This window comes from Opisthocomus hoazin, chromosome 4 (genome assembly GCF_030867145.1).
Source record: "Opisthocomus hoazin isolate bOpiHoa1 chromosome 4, bOpiHoa1.hap1, whole genome shotgun sequence".
Lineage (NCBI taxonomy): Eukaryota > Metazoa > Chordata > Aves > Opisthocomiformes > Opisthocomidae > Opisthocomus > Opisthocomus hoazin.
In genome coordinates, this window is record NC_134417.1 from 78,331,054 (window position 1) to 78,349,955 (window position 18,902).

The 18,902-nt window shown below is 41.1% G+C and overlaps 1 protein-coding gene across 1 annotated transcript in view; it reads right to left on the reverse strand.

The window, feature by feature from the left end:
- Positions 1 to 349: 349 nt before the first annotated feature.
- Positions 350 to 18,902, reverse strand: part of ITGB1 (integrin subunit beta 1) — a 45,316-nt gene continuing 26,763 nt past the window's right edge. The window contains exons 8-17 of the mRNA XM_075419675.1: positions 18,682 to 18,777; positions 17,691 to 17,780; positions 16,831 to 16,971; positions 16,498 to 16,700; positions 14,260 to 14,498; positions 12,540 to 12,762; positions 11,063 to 11,295; positions 9,529 to 9,695; positions 8,589 to 8,669; positions 350 to 1,582 (exon numbers count right to left, since the gene is read on the reverse strand). Coding sequence (XP_075275790.1) covers positions 8,595 to 8,669; positions 9,529 to 9,695; positions 11,063 to 11,295; positions 12,540 to 12,762; positions 14,260 to 14,498; positions 16,498 to 16,700; positions 16,831 to 16,971; positions 17,691 to 17,780; positions 18,682 to 18,777 — 1,467 coding nt within the window. The 3' untranslated portion in view covers positions 350 to 1,582; positions 8,589 to 8,594. The remainder of the gene's footprint in view (positions 1,583 to 8,588; positions 8,670 to 9,528; positions 9,696 to 11,062; positions 11,296 to 12,539; positions 12,763 to 14,259; positions 14,499 to 16,497; positions 16,701 to 16,830; positions 16,972 to 17,690; positions 17,781 to 18,681; positions 18,778 to 18,902) is intronic.

Genomic DNA, 18,902 nt, shown 5'->3' on the forward strand with positions numbered 1-18,902 from the left:
TTTTCTCATTTTTCACGTGTTGTGAAACAATACTAATCAGACAGTCCATTTGCTGGAACAGTTATTAAACCACAGAAGTTTATTAGCACGCATGCAAATGAAAGCCTGGGGCTTTACCTCAAGTGGCCCCTGCATGTAACACGGAGCAGCACTGTGCTGCACCCTGGGCTCTGCACATTTTTTACCACAGCTAACATTTGTCACCCAGCACCACGTCTGCTTAACTTCTCCCAGATCTGATCCAGAGGACATATTTGGTATTATTACAATGTCTATTACCTCTTGCCCAAACCGCCACAGTTCTCAGTGTTTTGGACACTATCAATTTCTACAAGACAAAGAGACAAGATTTAAGTATTTTAAGGTACTTTTATTTAATAAATAACTTCAGTAATAGCACTGTAAAAAGTGAACATCTGTTAAAATAAAAAGGCACTTAAAACAAGAATATGACTATGATGCAGTTTGAATGGTCAAAGGCAAATATACATGGCATATGTCAAGAATGTGTGACTCGCGTCACATGACAGACTACGCAATCTTAGCTACAGGGTAAAGGCAAATTTACAGCTAAGACTGCCCAAAAAAGGGGGGGGAGGGGAAGCTTGTGTTGATACAAAAATATTACAAAAAGAATCGCAACCAAATACATTAAAAAGATTAGAAGGGTGACAAAGCACCAGGCTTTAAACCAAGGAAACATTACAGAATGAAGACACAGTATGACATAAGGCCCTTATGTGTTCTGAGGACGTCCTGGTAAGGTACTTGGCGATACTGCCACCCAGGGCTTGCATTTACAAAGGAAAACTAAGCAAGCTACCACTCAGCAGCTTCTTCAGTAATGGCACGTGTTTTAAAGCTATTTTTTCCTTCTTAACATTCTTCTCGAACCCTTTCATTTTAACCATAACCTGGCAATAACAACTTAAAAATTAGTAAGTATGCACACACACTTTTCAGTCTGTTACACTGCTCCCTTCCAACTTACTCAACTCACCATATATTTAATCGCATGTCTAGCAAGCAGAAGACCAACTAACCACCAGCTCCATGCTACATGAGTCTAATTATATCTGTGAACTCAAGCCCTGATTTCCCTGTAAAGCTAAAAAGTTTAATACTAAATGGCTAGGCAGAGCCCTCGCACTGATTGCTTTAACCATTTCCCTCCCAGTCCTGCCACAGCAGTATCGCACCCTGCAGAAGACCTGGATTCACAGCACGGGAGTGGAAAAGGTCAAAAAGGCACCATGTGACCTTAGCTGACTAGGCTACACAGTCTCAAGTTTTTTTTGTCAGACCCCTGGCACTGATTACTTTTATTTGAAAAAAACAAAAAACCCCCCCCAAAAAAATTAAAATTACATATAGTACATTTTCAAAACCTGCACAGGAAAACAAACCTATATGTAATGAATTAGTAAAATCACTGCAGTTTGCCCTAAATCTATCTTACTGTGACTACAAAAATTGCTATGCTGCATACAGTGTTGTGAAGTTATACAAGCAGTGTTCATTTTCCCTCGTATTTAGGATTGACCACAGTTGTCACTGCACTCTTGTAAATAGGATTTTCACCCTAGAAAAAGAAAAATACTCATGTTAACATTTAAAAAGATGAAAAAAGCACTGCTTGCAAGAAGTGTAAAAATTAGCCTCAGAAATTAGCTTAGGAAATTACCCATTAACGTTTGGTTTGTACACACCAACAGCTGAAGTCAAACTAGTTTTCCCCCTAGCAACCTGAACAAAGGCATGCTCAGCTAATGCAGCAAAGGGTTAGGGCACGATCCGGTCCCGTCTGCACCACAGATTTCCTTCAAAGCTGCTGAATCTCGTAGGGTCGTCTCCGGGCTGAGCCACCAGCTCAGGGCTCTGCAGTCCGTGACGTTTTTTGAAGAAGAACAGAATTGTAAACAACTTTGTTCGAAACCATGACTGACCACAGGCCACATTCTGCTACAATAAACATTTAAATAGCTTATCTTGTATTATAATTTAATTCTGGAAACAAAGTAGAAAGGCTTGTACTATTTTGATAATAGACATTCAACATATATATTGAACATTTAGTACCTGTCATTTTCATTTTATTCCTGCAGGTGCCCCCAGCCCCCCTGTGCGCAAAATGCACCAACTACGGAACCTCTGTACTGGTGCAGATGCTGTAACAACAACGTTATTTCTACTGATAGGAGAAATACCTACAGATCAACTGCTTACACCTCTCTTGCTGAGATTTCAAAACCTCTAAATGAAGCTTATTTTAAGCTTGCTTAGTTCCCAGGTTTCCTTTTATCTCAGTAAATCTTACTCCATTTATGGCGCCCTTGCACACCGAAGATGAGCAGCTTGAACTCAGTATTAATAGATAAATCTTAGTAGAAGAAAGGGCCACCGCCGGGACTCCACCGATACAGCCTGGAGCTGCAGCACTGCGGTCTTACCACAGCCTGAACTTCAGCCTAAACAAATGCTGTTTACCAGGACGAAGCTCTTCTGTGCACATACGAACAATTCCTGAGGAAATTCAGTACAGCGCAGATGTCAGCCTGAGCGCAGTTCTGGCCAGCACTGTATCTGGCCTTCATCGGCAGTCAGGGAATCGCTCTCCCTTTGAAGTTCCCCCCAATCCGAGAACGCTATTCATTCAATTCCATGCTATTAAATTGCACAGCATTTAAAATATCTCAGGTTAAAACAATTTTTCCTACAGTCAATTAAAGGAAATCCTCCCCCTGGGTGCAGAAACACCAGGTGTGTCTGTTTTTTCAGGGTCATAAACAGAATGCGCCAAAAGGTGACAAGGCAAGCAAGGAACCAGCTTGGTGTGAGGTTTTCACATCACAGTTCCTGGGAAGTCTGTTGCCTTCTATTTTGCAAGACCTGGTATGGGGCAAGGAACTGGTCTACCCCAACAGCAGCAGCACTGCTAAGGAAGACCATTTAGCTGGCACGCTGCCTTTCTGTCACTGTTCCTTTCACAGAAAAAGGGTGTTTCTCCTCAAAGCTGGCTTCTCCACACGCAAAGAGCAACGAGGCACATCCAGTCCCACCTAGACCTGAAAGACTCCGGCCTAGTCTCTTAAGCCCAGCCAGAACGTGGACTGCTGGACAACAGAAGTCACGGTTCTCTGTTCACTCTCCTGCAGAGCTGAGTCAATGTCATCTGGCTCGAGGTGAAGGAGGAACTAGGTGTCCACTGCTTGCTACACCTCACTAATACATAGCAAAGGATCCTTCTAGCAGTTCCCAGGCCAACTCTTTGTCTTGATTAAAAGTGTATCAACTACTGGTTTGGAAAGGGATCGGGAGCTAAGATTTCCCCCCGCCCCCCCAGTCATGGAAATACAGTGTTGTGGCAAGTTCTCAGTCAGACGAATTAATCCATACAAAATTACCCCCCAACATTTTTAATAAAAAGCTTTGCAATATCATAATATATAATATCATATGTTATAAGCCAGGGTTTATATAATAAGATGTACATGAAATTGGAAAAACATCCATGGATAAGGGATTTGGTCTGTATCTCAAGTATCTATGATTCTATCTCTTTACGCCTCAAAGTTCTTGGCAAAGTATGTTGTTTGTTTCCTCAACAAGTTTTAATGGAGAATTCTTACGAATATAAATATAAATCAGTAAAGTTTATGATGCAGAGAAAGCCTGTAAGTGTAATGGGCTATACTGTATTGCAGACTAGAAGATACTGCACAGCTTTTTGATGGCAAGGCATTATGTAATACTTGCTATACTGTGCTTTTAACCTTCAACATTTTACAAAACAGACTACCCCCAGCACAGACAGGGAGGCAGATGTTTACATGTTCTCATTTGTAAAAGGGAGATAACCTCTATCAGATAGCGTAGGAACTGGTCTAAAAGTTAGGAGTCTAACTTGGAAATTCGCAGGGTGCTGCTCACACAATTAATTTAAATTTTGAATCATGTTTAAAATGCAATTTGCATTGTAAGACTGTAAACTTTTTACAGTAATGCATTTTCAAGCGAAATCAGAATTTGAAATTCACGTGCTCTTTATTTAGCATAAGCCCTATTTATAAAGAAAACACAATGCTGTGCTGTCTTTCCTTGTACTTGCACTTTATGTTCCCAGGCACTCTCAGAAGCCCACAGTGGGATTTAGGTCACCAAGTAAGGCACTGAACTAGGTGTCTCCCCGCGTCAGTTGAGTGTCTCAGTTCCCACTGCAAACAATCGAGATTCAGTCACCACACAGAGAACTGTTCAGCTTAACCCAACCTTGCGTCCGACCAGCTAAATGGCCCCGGAGACTCTACTGCCTACGGCTGCAACACCGGCAAAGCCCAAGGGATTTGCAATTCCTTCCCTGCTGTCTTCCGTTCAACAGGCAGCGACAGCCCCGGCCCTTACAGCCACACTCCACCACCACATCTCAGCTCTGGCGTGGCGGGCTCTTCTGCAGAGAGCTTATCGTTAAAACTAACATGGAAGTAGTAAATCAATGTCCACTAGCCCAACACGACTCTCACCTCGCTTACGGCCCCTCACAGCTGGCACACGGTAGGAACTTTCAGAGATTGGCAGCATTCCAGATTTTTAACTGCTCACTACAACATGGTATTCCAAACTTGCTGTCTTAGACAAATATCACTGTTTTTCAATAAACCTGCTCTCTTTATGCCTCTGCAAAGAATACGCTGGTTTAAGCATGCAAAATTAAGGAAAACATGTTTGCCACATGCCCCTATAAATGAAGACACCATGCACACTTAAACCAAAATAAAAATCAACAAACAGTAACTATATATAAGATTGAGTGAAATACATTAAAATAAAGATGGAGGTCTGTTTACAAAGCACCTTCAGCAGAGAACAAAGAGCTACGTTCTCACAACAGTATTCATTTTCAACTGGACTGGGTTGTTCAGAGGGCAACACTTCAGTCTGGTGTTGCGTAAAGATGACCCCACTATATAGGATGTTAGATTAACCTCCTTCTTCCTTTTTTCTCCATGGATTTACTGTTTCAACAGTCACTGAAGCTACCTTTATAGTGGGTTTAAGTCCTAAGTCACTGCAAGAAATTGCACCCCAGAATATTTAAACTCGTCCCCATCAATGGCTCAAGAGCTGGTTCTCACCATCGCCAGCTCTCACTGATGCCCACCAGTATTTCACAGTAGTATGAAATGAGTTATCTGTCAGCCTGCAGACACAGCAGCGGCCTCTGAGGCCAAAGCAGAGGGCAAGGCTGAGGGCAGCGCAGAGGGCATCAGCTATAGCGACTGGCAGAGCAGGGGACAGCCACTGGCTGCTCTGGGGAAACACGCCGCGCGGCGCAGACCAGGCAGGACAGCAAGGCCCGACAGCGGCAAAAGACAGAAACACAGAATCACAGAATGGCAGGGGTTGGAAGGGACCTCTGTGGGTCATCTAGTCCAACCCTCCTGCCCAAGCAGGGTCACCTACAGCAAGCTGCAGAGGACTGCGTCCAGGCGGGTCTTGAATACCTCCAGAGAAGGAGACTCCATAACCTCCCTGGGCAGCCTGTTCCAGTGCTCCGTCACCCTCAGAGGGAAGAAGTTCTTCCTCATGTTCAGACGGAACTTCCTGTGCTTCAGTTTGTGCCCATTGCCCCTTGTCCCGTCACTGGACACCACTGAAAAGAGCTTGGCCCCATCCTCCTGACACCCACCCTTCAGATATTTGTAGGCATTTATAAGGTCCCCTCGCAGCCTTCTCTTCTTCAGGCTGAATAAGCCCAGTTCCCTCAACCTCTCCTCGTAGGGGAGATGCTCCAGTCCCCTCACCATCCTCGTAGCCCTCCGCTGGACTCTTTCCAGTAGCTCCTCATCTTTCTTGAATTGGGGAGCCCAGAACTGGACAGAGTACTCCAGATGAGGCCTCACTAGGGCAGTGTAGAGGGGAACAAGAACCTCCCTCGACCTGCTGGCCACACTCCTCTTGATGCATCCCAGAATGCCATTGGCCTTCTTGGCAGCCAGGGCACACTGCTGGCTCATGGTCAACCTGTCGTCCACCAGGACACCCAGGTCCCTCTCCGCAGAGCTGCTCTCCAGCAAGTCTGCCCCAAGCCTGTACTGATGCATGGGGTTGTTCCTCCCCAGGTGCAGGACCCTGCGTTTGCCTTTGTTGAACCTCATCAGGTTCCCCTCTGCCCAACTTTCCAGCCCGTCCAGGTCACACTGAATGGCAGCACAGTCTGCTGGTGTATCCACCACACCTCCCAGTTTGGTGTCATCAGCAAACTTGCTGAGGACAGCAAGGAAAACAGCTGAGGACACCAGGAAAGTGGCTGCACTGCAGGCCAAGGACCAGCTGAGCTCAGTGCAACCCACCGCCTCCAGCATGGGCTGCGGGGACCATGCATTCGCCACGGACCACGGCCGGTGGAGCCCCCGGCCCACGGCAAGCTGCGTGCCACTGCAGTTGGCTTGCGGCAGGACCGAGCCCACGTGTCTGCGAGACGGCTGTGGGAGAGCGGGAAGGGTCACACGAACTGCACCCAGCTAATTTTGTGGTGTACGTATACACCTGGAGGGAACCAACTGCAAAGTAATTTTCTTGTAATGTGATTTTAGATTACTTTCTTGCCTCAGCAATACAAAAAACTCTTTTTTCATCAAAAGGAAAGGCTACTTCAACTGTCTAAAAACCCCAGAAAATCTTCATTACAGGGGAAAGGAGGAATTTCTTCTTTTAGCTTCTGTGGGTCATCTATTCTGCCAATACTGATCTCCTTTTCGGTGGCCAGTAAAGCTAAATCCACCTCCCACTCTCTCCAAAGTTCTGATATTTCTATGCATACCAAATCCAATAAAGTCACATTTACAAAACCACACTCTTCCATACTTCTAATCTTTGCAGCGAGTGAAAAAAAAGGCAGAAGTCAACCCCTCCATTTACACCAGAGGAAAGCTGTCTGCCAGAAGGACACTTTGAGGAGAAATGGCAGCACCAAGGACATTAGATCCCGGAAGAGTCACAGGGCAGAGCACGAGAGCACAGCATAGCAGTTGCAGACCGTATGGTTTGTTAGATGCTTGTCCCGCATGCAACAGAAAGTACACAATTAAGTGAACAGCAGAAGAGAAGGCAACAGAGACTCCACCAGATGGATGACGTGAAATGTTAGAAAGGAACGAGAACTCCACTTCCTCCCCAGAATAAATGACTCTGAAGAAAAATGGAAAGGAGGTGAATGCGGTCGGTGTGGCAAGCAGAATGAACATTTTTACAATCAATTTTGGACACACTGGAAAGTGAAATGATTGCAAAGAGAAAAGGAAAATATATTTCCTCAAGGAAGGGCTCAGAATGCTAGACAAAGTATTTGGAATTGTTGCCACAGTGAGCACAGATAAGAGCTTAAATACTCTTGATTCCTGGTTTCTCCCCTCATTTTTCCTTTATAAAATCTTTTGAGCGCAACCCTGAAAAAGGGAGACAGCAGACAGAATAAAATTAGAGACACAGATCCTTCCCTTCCACTGGCTCCTGAAAAAAAGCCCTTGGATATTTAAAGGGATGTGCTGCATTTCCAACTTCCTCGTTCCCCTCCTTCTAACCTGATCTCTGCACTTCTCATCTCTCCACACTCCTCGGAGAGCAGCTGGGGCTCCCGGGGAAGGAGGAGAACACCTAATGCATTCAAAAAACTGCAACCTCAAAGTCTGCAGAAGGTATCTATCCATCACTTCTGGTTTACTGACTGGCTCTTCTGGAAACTGTATTTCTCCTTGCGTGCGGGGTGTGAAGAGAACTGAAGTCAGCATTTCCAAACAGAAATGAGGTGTTCAGGCAGAGTTCAGGAGGGACTAAGAAACTGGGGGAAAATGCATCTAGAGGGGACACGAACATTTTTCTCCTCTCATAATTATGCTTTTTTCTATGAAGGTCCCTAAGCTGGCTGGGCTACAAGGACTGTGATATTGCCAGTTTCAATAGAAATTAGGATAGAAAAAAATAAGATGCATATTTAATTATAAAATCAGCAGAGTATATGTATTTCACATTTTAAACACAGGCTAGTTCTATACTAGGTTAAATAAGCCAAAGCAGTTAAAAGAAGAAAAATCTGTACAGCTACTCTGAATGTTCCCACAGGTATTCCAATAAAAACAGTGATATTTATAGGCTTGGATATCTGAGGAGTATCTAAACTAGCTTTTGCAAACACATCAACTTTAAGCAAACTGACTGCTGATTTGAGGAAACAGAAGACAAACCCCCCCAGAATGCTGTGTCTCTCCACAATCCAAAGGGCTTCTTCAGCCCTAGCAGCTTTTCTATTACATATCCACACATTTATCCAGAGAAAGAAGAAGAACAAGAAAAGAAAAAATCACTTGTAGAATAGTTTAAGCCAGTACTGGTGGTATTAGTAAGTAAGCAATCTTGCTGTCAAAACAAGTTAAAATTATTCAAGCTGCATTCTTTAAAACCCCAGAATCAAAGCAGCAGAGACAAACCGAGCAAGACTCAAACTGTGATTAACTGACTGTGACACACAGTGAGTTTGAAGTGACATGCAAAGGGGAAAAAACAAAGGAAAGAAAATGAAAGAAGATACAAACTGAGACTTAGAGACCAGCTTTACGTCCATAGTTTGGATTCTTGAAATTGTTAATAGGGCTCTTGTATATTGGATTTTCTTGCTGAAGTAAAAGAAATGGTCAATGTCGAATAATTCAACAGGGAAAAAAAGAAAACTAACATTCTCAACTATCATCCCAAAAATATATATCACGCTATATAAAAAGTACTAGCCATCTTTTTTTTCCAGCATAGAATTAATTAATTTTCTTAAATAAAAGCAGAAGACTTCCTAGGAGATTTTTTTTAAAGTGTTTTCTTATCAAGTATACATGGGTGTTGACTTCTACAGAACTGTAGTGAATGGTTTTTGATTAGCAGATTCCTAAAGTTTCCCAGAGGCAGCGACCCGATAGCCTATGTAAGCCATAGGCTTGTTTTTCTTGCATACTTTCTGTTGATAGGGGGCTGGGAAGATTTTAACAAACCAGTACTGGCCACGATTTTGAGACCAGTTATTGAAATCTCCCAACTAAACCTGTACGAGTATTTACAAGCTCTCTTTCGCACACATAAAATTTTCTTCTTAATTTTATACAAAAGTGACTCTTATCTTCTAATAAACATTTTAATAATATGCTGTAAAGTGTGGTAGAACTGCAAAGCTGAACTGTTCTGTCACCATCACATTTTCTCTCTGAAATTTTATTTCAACTGAAGTTACTACTTGCCTTTCTAACCCAAGATTTACTTCTCAAAGAGGTTTGGCGTTTTTTGTTATTGTTTTTTTTTTTTTTTCTTTCTTTTTTTGCTAGTGGTAACGTGTAACATGTTTTCAAGTTGGCTTAAAGTATGGATATTTCTGTTCCTCCATAGGCCAAAAGGCAGGAGTACAGTCTGAAACATTAAAGGCATGTGAAAAGCCTTCTATTCTTCCTCAACTACTGTAGCTTTCATACAGATAAAAGCTTCTTGACTTACCGTATCCCACTTGGCATTCATCTTCTCCTTCTCAAATTTAGCAAATTCTCTTCTGTCATGAATGATCATTAGTAGTTTCCAAATCAATAATAATGCAAGTCCAATGAGAACAATTCCAGCAACCACACCAGCTACAATGGGAATGATGTCGGGACCGCTGGGGCATTCTAGGGAACGAAGCGAGGGAAACATGATTTTACAAAACGGTGAAGGCAATGCATATCAAGATGCTTTTAAGATTTTATTTTGTACTGAAGGCAATATTCCGAGTATCTGAGATATGCCAACACTGTTTGCCTTTTAAATAATGGAGGTTTTGGAATGCGTACATACTGTAACATTCCAGCTTATTTTTATCCTTCTAATGCGTGTTTAGTCTTAGCAATAGAACAATTCACATTCTGATGATAAAGTCTACATGCTGTTAACCTCTTAAGCTATTAATCTAGAGTATTTGGGTAAAATAACTAGCAATTGCATTTTTAAACATGCAAGAACTCCAAGTCCAAGGTTTCAGCTGGATTAGAGTTAAATTTCCTCCCAGTAGCGGCTGTGTTTTGGATTCAGTAGGAGAAGAATGTTGATAACACTGATGTTTTCAGTTATTGCTAAGGAATCAAGAACTTTCTCCAGTCTCCCATATCCAGCTAGCGAGCAGGTGTGTAGGATCTGGGAGGGAGCACAGCCAGGCAGCCAGCCCATGCGGGACAATGGAAATATTCCGTATCAGAGACGTCACGCTCAATTTATGGACGGGGGTTGGCAGGAATGTTCCGTTTTCTTTCTCTTTGCTTTCAGTCCAAATACTCTCTGGTCCAGGAGTCTGAACTTTTCTGGGAGTTCAGTCATTTTCAGGAGTTTTGCAAAATTCGCAGAATCTGCAAGTTCTGGGTTCTGCGACTGCTGCTCGGGGACTGGCTATGAATTGGTCACTGGGCAGTGAGAAAATAGTATTATATATAGGTTGTTTTGCATATTCATTATTAAGATTATTATTAGTAGTAGTAGTATTTCCTTTGTTGTCTTATTAAACTGTCTTTACCTCAACCCATGAATTCCACCTTTCAGCCATTTCTCGCCCCCATCCCACTGCGAGAGAAGGGGAGGGGTGAGTGAGTGGCTGTCTAGTGCTCAGTTGCCAGCTGCCACGTTAAACCATGACATCCAGTCAAAAAAAATTACCAAAATTTAGATATCTCGGACTTGCTACAGGACAGGTAAAACAAGCCGGCAAAGTATGTCCAGTGGAAACATGAAATGCTTTAACAAACATACATATCTGATTGACTTCTTTTTTTAAAAAACCAAAAGCTGTTTCCGTCAGCCTAAAGGTTTAAAAAAAAAAGTAAATCTACAGAGACTTATGTTTTTCTAAAGCTACTCAAGTTCCAGACATCTACAACTCTCACTCAGGAACAGGTACTACTTCTGAATGCATCTAATTTACCCAAATCAACCAGAGCTACTTTGTAGCACACAACTGCATTAATTAACTACAAAGATGAAGGGAGAGCAGGAAACGTCATATTCATACCTGGGGTCTCCACCACGTGGACATTGGCTTCACCATTCGAGTTGACAGAATATGTGAAGTAGAACCAGCAGTCATCAACATCCTTCTCTTTGCAATGAGACAAGGGATCGGGCTGTCCAGGCTGTGGCAATTTGTCTCGACTTTCTACCCGTGTCATATTGAAATGCATACATTCCTGAGAACATGTTTCCTTCTTTTCTCCCTTATCAAAAGCTCTGCACTGAACACAGTCCCTGTAGAAACATGAATCAGAAGCAATGCTTTTTAATACGTTCATGAAAGATTTCCAGCATTTAATCTAAAGAAATGTAAAGGGGAAAATGTGGGGGAAAAAGCCAACAAAACCAACTCTTTTGCCTTAAAGGCCAGGAAAAAATAAAGCAAGACATGGCTTTTTACCAGTCAGAACATTTATGTGTCTGGTGATTAACTGAAGCCCCCTTTAATAAAGTCCTTTGTCCCCTGGAAGACCCACAAGCTTCAAGGAGTGGGGCGGGGTGAAGAAAAAAAAAAAAAGAAAAGATTGACCTAAATCTCTAAAAGGAAGTAAAGCTAAAGCTTTTTCAACATGTCCACCTGGAAAACAAATACTCTCAGGGAAGGCAACACAGGAACAGAATATTTACAGTGAAACAGTATCTGAGACACAGAAAGATTAAAAAGAACAAACTGAGTGACAAGCTTTACAGCAGGATATCGCTCTGAGTAACTCACTGAAAAAAAGTAGACTGAGCAGGATTTTTCTACTAAGACGACTGCACTAGAAAGAAAACCTTAAAGTCAGCTGCACAAAGCCAGGAATCAGCCCAGCCACTAATCATAAACTTACTTCAAAGTTTCCATGCATAAAATGCTTGGTTTCCAAAAACCTGGATTTCCAAAGGCAGGGATAAAAAGTTTGTTGGCCCACACAGATCTAGGTTTAGTTTTTGACTGTCAGGATAGTTCGGCTTTCTCAATTAAGCAAAAAGCTTAGCTGAAGTTTTAACTATGCTGGAAATTGCACAGTATAGGTACACTTTTGTTACATCCATTTCAAAAGGTCAAGATGATGGGACTTTACAGCTTGTCACAGTATAGACCTACGTTCCCTCCAGCTCTGCAGAAGGTTGGCTGTTCATAATCATACATGAAAAAGGGGAAAGCTGTAACCTGCCCAAGCCAATCTGAATGGTTAAAACTGATTTAACACAATGTACACATTTCTATGCCTAACAAAAAATGGCAGGGAAAGAATTTAAAAAATAATTAGCCTACCTGGAAGCAATCAAAATACTGTATTAACAATGCTTTGTTTGCAATTATTGATTCTCACCCAACAACTTCTACTGTCTAAAGGGATGATACGATACAACGTCCCTACACTTCAGGGTAGAATAAAGCACAGTATCAAAAGCCCCATTTTAAAAACTCTGCACATGTAAATACCGTAAACTCCAATACACAGAAACTAGGACTTGGTCTTCTAGGTACTTACTTGTGCTCTGCACAGACACCAAGGCAAGTCTGACACATCTCACATGTAGGGCCTTGGAATTTGGGATCTGTACAGTTACAGGTCCCACATTCGCAGGTTCCTCTTCCATTGCAAATCTGCCCGTTAGATGCCATACACGGAAGAGTATCCAAGGAACAATCGCACGCGCTGCCAGTGAAGTTGGGGAAACACTCGCACACTCTGCATTTGCAGATACCATTTCCTGTGTATTGAAAAGATACTACAGTGAAATGAAGTCTAATAAAAAGCATAAAATTTGTGACAGCAAGAAATAAATGTTCACCTTCTCAGGATACATACAGGGAAAAGAAAACCCTGGTGATGAGATAATGAAGACATTGATGAATTATGAGCTACAAAATAAGTTTTAGCTGCTTGAAAAACTACTTGCAAGTATTTGTCCCCTTTTCCCAGTCTCCAACATTTGGATTTCCTTTCACAACCAACGTAACAAGGCTAGGGAAAGCTGATCAAGAACAGTATAGTGTGATGGACATATCTGCTGGGTGGAGAGCGCTACAACACTGCTTCAGTTCACAGTTTTCTATGTGTATAAGCTGCATTGATCACTGCGGTCTTCGTATCTATCACTATGTAAAATCTATAAAGCAAGACCTAAAAACATGAGGAATGCACTAACTTCGACTTCACAACACAGAAAAACGGAACACCTTTGGATCTCCAGAACACCACTACGCAGCTGCTGCACTCCTGACCTCACCCACCCAACCAAACTTCATGCTCCTTACACCCCCTACACAGGGGATACCTGTGTCTCCAGAAGGGCGATCTGGATGAAATGGAAAATCTTTGGCTACGCTCCTCCTTCTCCACTGAGAATAAAGTGTTTAAGTGAATACTTCTCTGTCACCACATATTTTGGAACACCACCACTGCCCGTATCCTTTGAGGAGCTGTGAGCAATAGTGTATTCTGAGCAAACCAGACAGATGAGGTATTCTCATAATTCAGTTAAAGCATACTGGTTTCTCTGTTTTACTTCTGTATCACAGTCAAGATTGAGGAGGTAGTTACACTCCTACCAGGTAATTCCATGTGCAAAGCAACCTAGGGAAGTTACAGGAAAAAAACGCACGCAGCAAAATTATTTAGACACTGGCTGCTGGAGCATTTTCTAAATTGCTTTTGATTTTGGGAATTAACTCCCATCAGAGACTTGTTTCAAGCACTTAAGGTGTTTTTCTGGATCTTGCATGTTCTAATCTTCACTTACCTTTCAGAATAGTCTCAAGATAGCATCTCACTGGTATCTCGTCAAGCACCAAGTGAAGCACCCACTATTACAAGTAAGCTGAGGTCATTATCTCTTTTTATTGACGCAGTGGTTACACTGAGCCAGTATAACATTATCATCTCAGGCCAGCTGTCTTAGCACTCTTTACTATAATAGCTGATGGTAATTCTGTAATAAACAGCAGAAGTCAAGTTTACATTCTTCTTGGAGCTGTGATTCAAGGAAGGTGAAATGTGTATTAACACATTATATGTTCATGATCACAGACAGCTGTTTTATTAATAGACGTTTTCAACCACTAAACCTGTGCATATTCTCACCCCTCTGTTTTCAAGTAGCTATGAACTATAAGCTAAGTATCACTACTCTACAGGGTGGAATTGACAGACTTGTAAACTGCTGGCCAGTTTTGCCTGCAGAAAAAACTCTGAAGTAGTTTCTCACCTCCACAAATCAAGCCATTTGATCGGTCACAGTTGAAGTTATCACATTCACAGTATTTGCCAGAATACACTTCATTGGTGTTTTCTCTTTTCTTGCATACACACTGTCCACAAATGCATTCTCCATTGTTACTGCATATCTCTGTACTGTTCTCCCTCCTGCAGTAAGCATCCATATCCTCGCTATTTACTTCATCTGTACTACATTCACATAGTCTTCCAATACGTCCTTCATTACATCTGCAAGGTAAAAACACAACTGAAAATATAAACTTACATCATACAATAAAAAGACTGCAAAAATAGCACTAAGAACATGAGTAAAAGTGACTGTTCTGTCAAGGAATAATATTCTGAGTTAAACCTCAAATCAGATTTCCAGCTGACATCTACATAGCCGTTCTTGAAGCCACTGGAGCAAACTGGACTAAGTTGCTCCTATGCTGATTACTCATTCCAGGTGAGAAACTGTGTCACCATCTCTAACTAAATCGCCACATAACCACTATTAATCTCTCCCTCATGTGACAGAACAAGAATTATTTTAAGTGACAGTGACTGTTCACTGTAGCTGCTGTCATCTTTCAATGAAAAGATTTCCCATGAACAGCAATTAGGCTGGGGAACAGATGATCTTCAGAGCTGCTGAGCTGAGATGTTCGGGGATCAGCACTTGTCATTATCAAGGGTAAAGTACTGATGAACAAACGGAGGTTGTTCTTGTTCCCAGCAGCGACTGACAAACTGCTGTGGGGCACCAATCTGAGACAAGGGTTCCATCAGGAAACTGCTACTGTTGCAAAAGCAAAAGGCTGTTGTTACCCACAAGTCTGTTCTTCCTCACATGAAATCATGGGAACACCAGTGAAGTGACACCAAGTTTAAGAAGTCTTTCTACATGAAGATGGGAAAATCCATTCTCCTTATTTAAAGGGAACATAAAAAACTGAGCAAAATGGAGCAATGGACCATAAATACCGGATACATGGTGGGTTAACTCCTCAATTTACAGAATAACTAAGCAGTTAGGGGGCCATACCTCAGCCTTTCAAACACCTCGTTAGCGACCACCACCAACTTTACCAGGCAGATGGCAGTCCATCCTACACCAAAAGTCCTCTAAGAATGAAGTCAGTATCTTTTGCTTTATTTTTAATAAGTCACATATTAAAACACGAGGACTGAGAATTCTACACTTTACTTCAGTTACAGTTCATTAGGCAGGAACCAATACTGTTTTCCAAAGTCCTGGGTCTTGTTTTCCTAGAGAAGATCTTAATTCCATTCTGTCCTTACCATTCTCGTCTCAAGGATTTCCAAGAGGAAACAGTTTTAATTTTTGCTGTAAGTTTCTTGGGGGTGGGAGTGGGGGGTGATGTGGTGAAAAAAAGGCTTAAACCTTGACTTACTAGGTTGATCTTCAACCAGTCTCCCCTGAAACTGTAAGATTTTGCTCTGCTTTCATTATGTGTAATTCCAAAAAATCCAGTATCATTTTACTTAATTTTCAAATGTGCAATATGGAATACATGTGTAATCTAGTTCCTGTGATGGGCAATAACAGACATTTCAAAGGCCTAAGTACACAAAAAAATTATACATATTCGGAAAAATGTATATATATATATGCAATTAGAAGAAACATTGTAACAAGATGGCAAAAGGTTAGAAATACAGCAGGAAGAAGAGACTGGGATGTCATCCAAAATAAAAAGTGGTTCTTTTATGACTTTTTACTCTTTCCTGCTATGAAACAATTGGTGTCAATCTGGGTAGGAGCTCCTACCACAAACATAGCAAGCCATTGGATTTCTCGAAATCAGACCTCACGTTAGAAGGATAGAATTAGATCAGTATGAATACTTGCAAAAACCATCACAAAGCAATCCCATTTGTTTTGTCCCATAAATCCATAATTTTGCCACACTACACGGACCTCAAAACTAAATAAAGAAACGGAAAAAGCAGTGAGACCTATATCCTTTAAAGGACTGACTTAAGGCCAGATGAGAATTCCGACTTGTACAATAGTGCCAGTTTAATGATCTATGAATTCCAGCACAGGGATTATTTGCAGAGATAAGGCAGTATGTCAAAATATCCTAAAAGAAATAGGTCTGTAAGAGTAATTCTTGACCTTTCACTAAAATTCAGTACAATCAAGTAAACCCTAATTAAGGAAACAAATGTCTTGCTCACATTTGTCTTTTGTAAAAACAGAAAATGTTTATTTATTTACCTGCATGCACCACATTCAAATGTCCCATTTCCTTCGTGGCAGGCTGGACTATTAGGTTCTCCTTCACTTTGACATTGACATTCACAGATGAACTGGAGATTAATTTCCACTTCTTCAGTGAATCCCAGAGGTTTAATCTTAATTGTTTCATTTCGTCCTTTCTTTGGACATTCATTAGCTGTTACATTAATCTCAAATTTAACCTGCAAAGAAAAATAAATGGAGTGACACATCACTAAAAGGAGTTTTGTCTGTACTATTAAACCCTCCCCGAATGTTGGGCATTTTAAATAAATTTTATATTTGAGTAGAAGCACTTCTGTTGTAAGTTACCTCGTCTCCGATTGAAATGTTAGAACACTTCCTTCCGTCTTCTTGTGTGTCATTCACTCCATTCTTGCAGAAAGACTTGTAACTGATTGTCACTCCTTTTGGTAGCTTACTGTTTTCCAGGATAACCTCTGAAGAAAGGGACTAAACCAATAGTTATTAGCTAACATCAAACTGAGTCGCATAAGCATTTTGCTGAAGAAAAGACCTTACACAACTACGCACAGTTTAAGCCCCAGTCCCACGGGCACACTGGAATTATACAAGTTCCCACTGGCCAAGAAACCCCAGCCCAGGGCTGCCCACAGTCACACTGTGGTGACCCCTTCTCACGGCTGAACACTTACGTGGGGTCAGGGCAGGTCCCTATGGACATCGGAGGCACTTGTTTGCTCCATGTACTCCAAAGGAGAAACGGGGCTCGTTTACACAACATAGCTATGAAGAAAATGTTTTGGGGCCAAACTCAGGGGTTCCCCAAGGTTGATGTAGACATTTCCTTTGGGGTCAAGAGGTTGCAAAATGGCCCTTTTCTCTTCCACAAGGGAAGCAGGCAAGAAATGAAGATGTTGAAGAAACAGTGGGATTTCTTGGTTGTGGATTTTATTTTTTAAAAGGGAAAACACGGATGACAACTTTTTCTTTGCAGTTTTAAGTGGCTTTAAGAGTACATCTTTCTAGCCATTTAACCTCTTTTTGCTATAGTGTCTATATGTTTAATGTGGTTTTACTGTCAACAGCTAGTGTACTAACTTCCTGTCTTGTAGAAAATATAAAATCCACCTTGGAGTATCCACCTGAAAAACTCATAACAGCTTAGAAGCAAGAAAATTAAACACAACCCAAACAAAATCTGAACTTACATTGTACGCATCAACGATCAGCTGAATCACATTGCTGGAGTTTGAAGACAATGTTCCCACTGCTGATTTTGGTATGAGATTTTTCAATTCCTTTCAATATTTACAAAAGTAAAAGGAAAATGACAGTCTTATTAACAAACAAAGCATAATTTGTACTATAAATATCTGTATGGTAATATAATGCTTTGGTGGATTAACTGGTCAAGTACTTCTAAAAACAAGTCTAAAGCGTTGCAGATCTCTTCATGCTTTTTGAGGTTATACACAGCACTACTAGTATAAACAAATATCTGGCCTTTTGTTTTCCTCTGCATTTTCATGTTAAATTTGGTAATAGAATACTAAGACTCCTCTTGTATAAGTTGACCACATACAATGTATCTTCAAGATCCTAAAGAAGCAGCACCACACTTCTAGTGCATTAAAGATGGGCAGATAAAAGACTATTTCCAACAAAACAGAAAAAAAATATTACAATTTGAATACAGCTAAAAAAAGAAAAATACCTTGGTAGGTTAAAATGAGGAAAAACATGCATCTCCTTTACACAGTCATTTCCTATTTCACAATCCAGCAGTCTAGTTAATTTTAAACATCAGGGATATAAACAGACCACAAAGGACAAAACATGCTCTTTCATAAGTGTGTCTCTTGATTCAGCGTGCGCACCCCCCTCAGCTATTTTGCTGTAAAAACGTTCATATAAAGCAGCACTGCAAATATGTTCTCCATTTCCTCCTACCTCTATGGTATAAAGAGGGGCAAGAATAAGGGGCATTTTCTCCTTGGAAATTACACACGCACTCGGTATTTATTAGAACAAGTTAAAAAGGCTTAATAAATAGCAAAATATTAGTTCCATGATCTCTTACTTCCATACTTATTTTACTTACAAATCTATCAATTTTAATGATTTCAGAGCAAATCTGAATCAGTCTTTATGTTTGAGGGGAAAAAACTACAGAGACAAGGAACAGTTACTTGTCTTTACCTTATAAACTGCCTGAAACTCTTCAGTAACAGCAAAGATTGTCTGAATATTGTTCTCACTAAGCTTCTGTACCAGATGAGCAATAGAGGGATAATCCTAAAAAATCAAGCATAAAATGCAATTCAAGTTTGGGACATGCTGGAAAACAATCAGAAATACTTTGGCATCTTACATACAAATCACCTTTAGAAACACATGTAAGACTTCTAACTAGCCAGCTT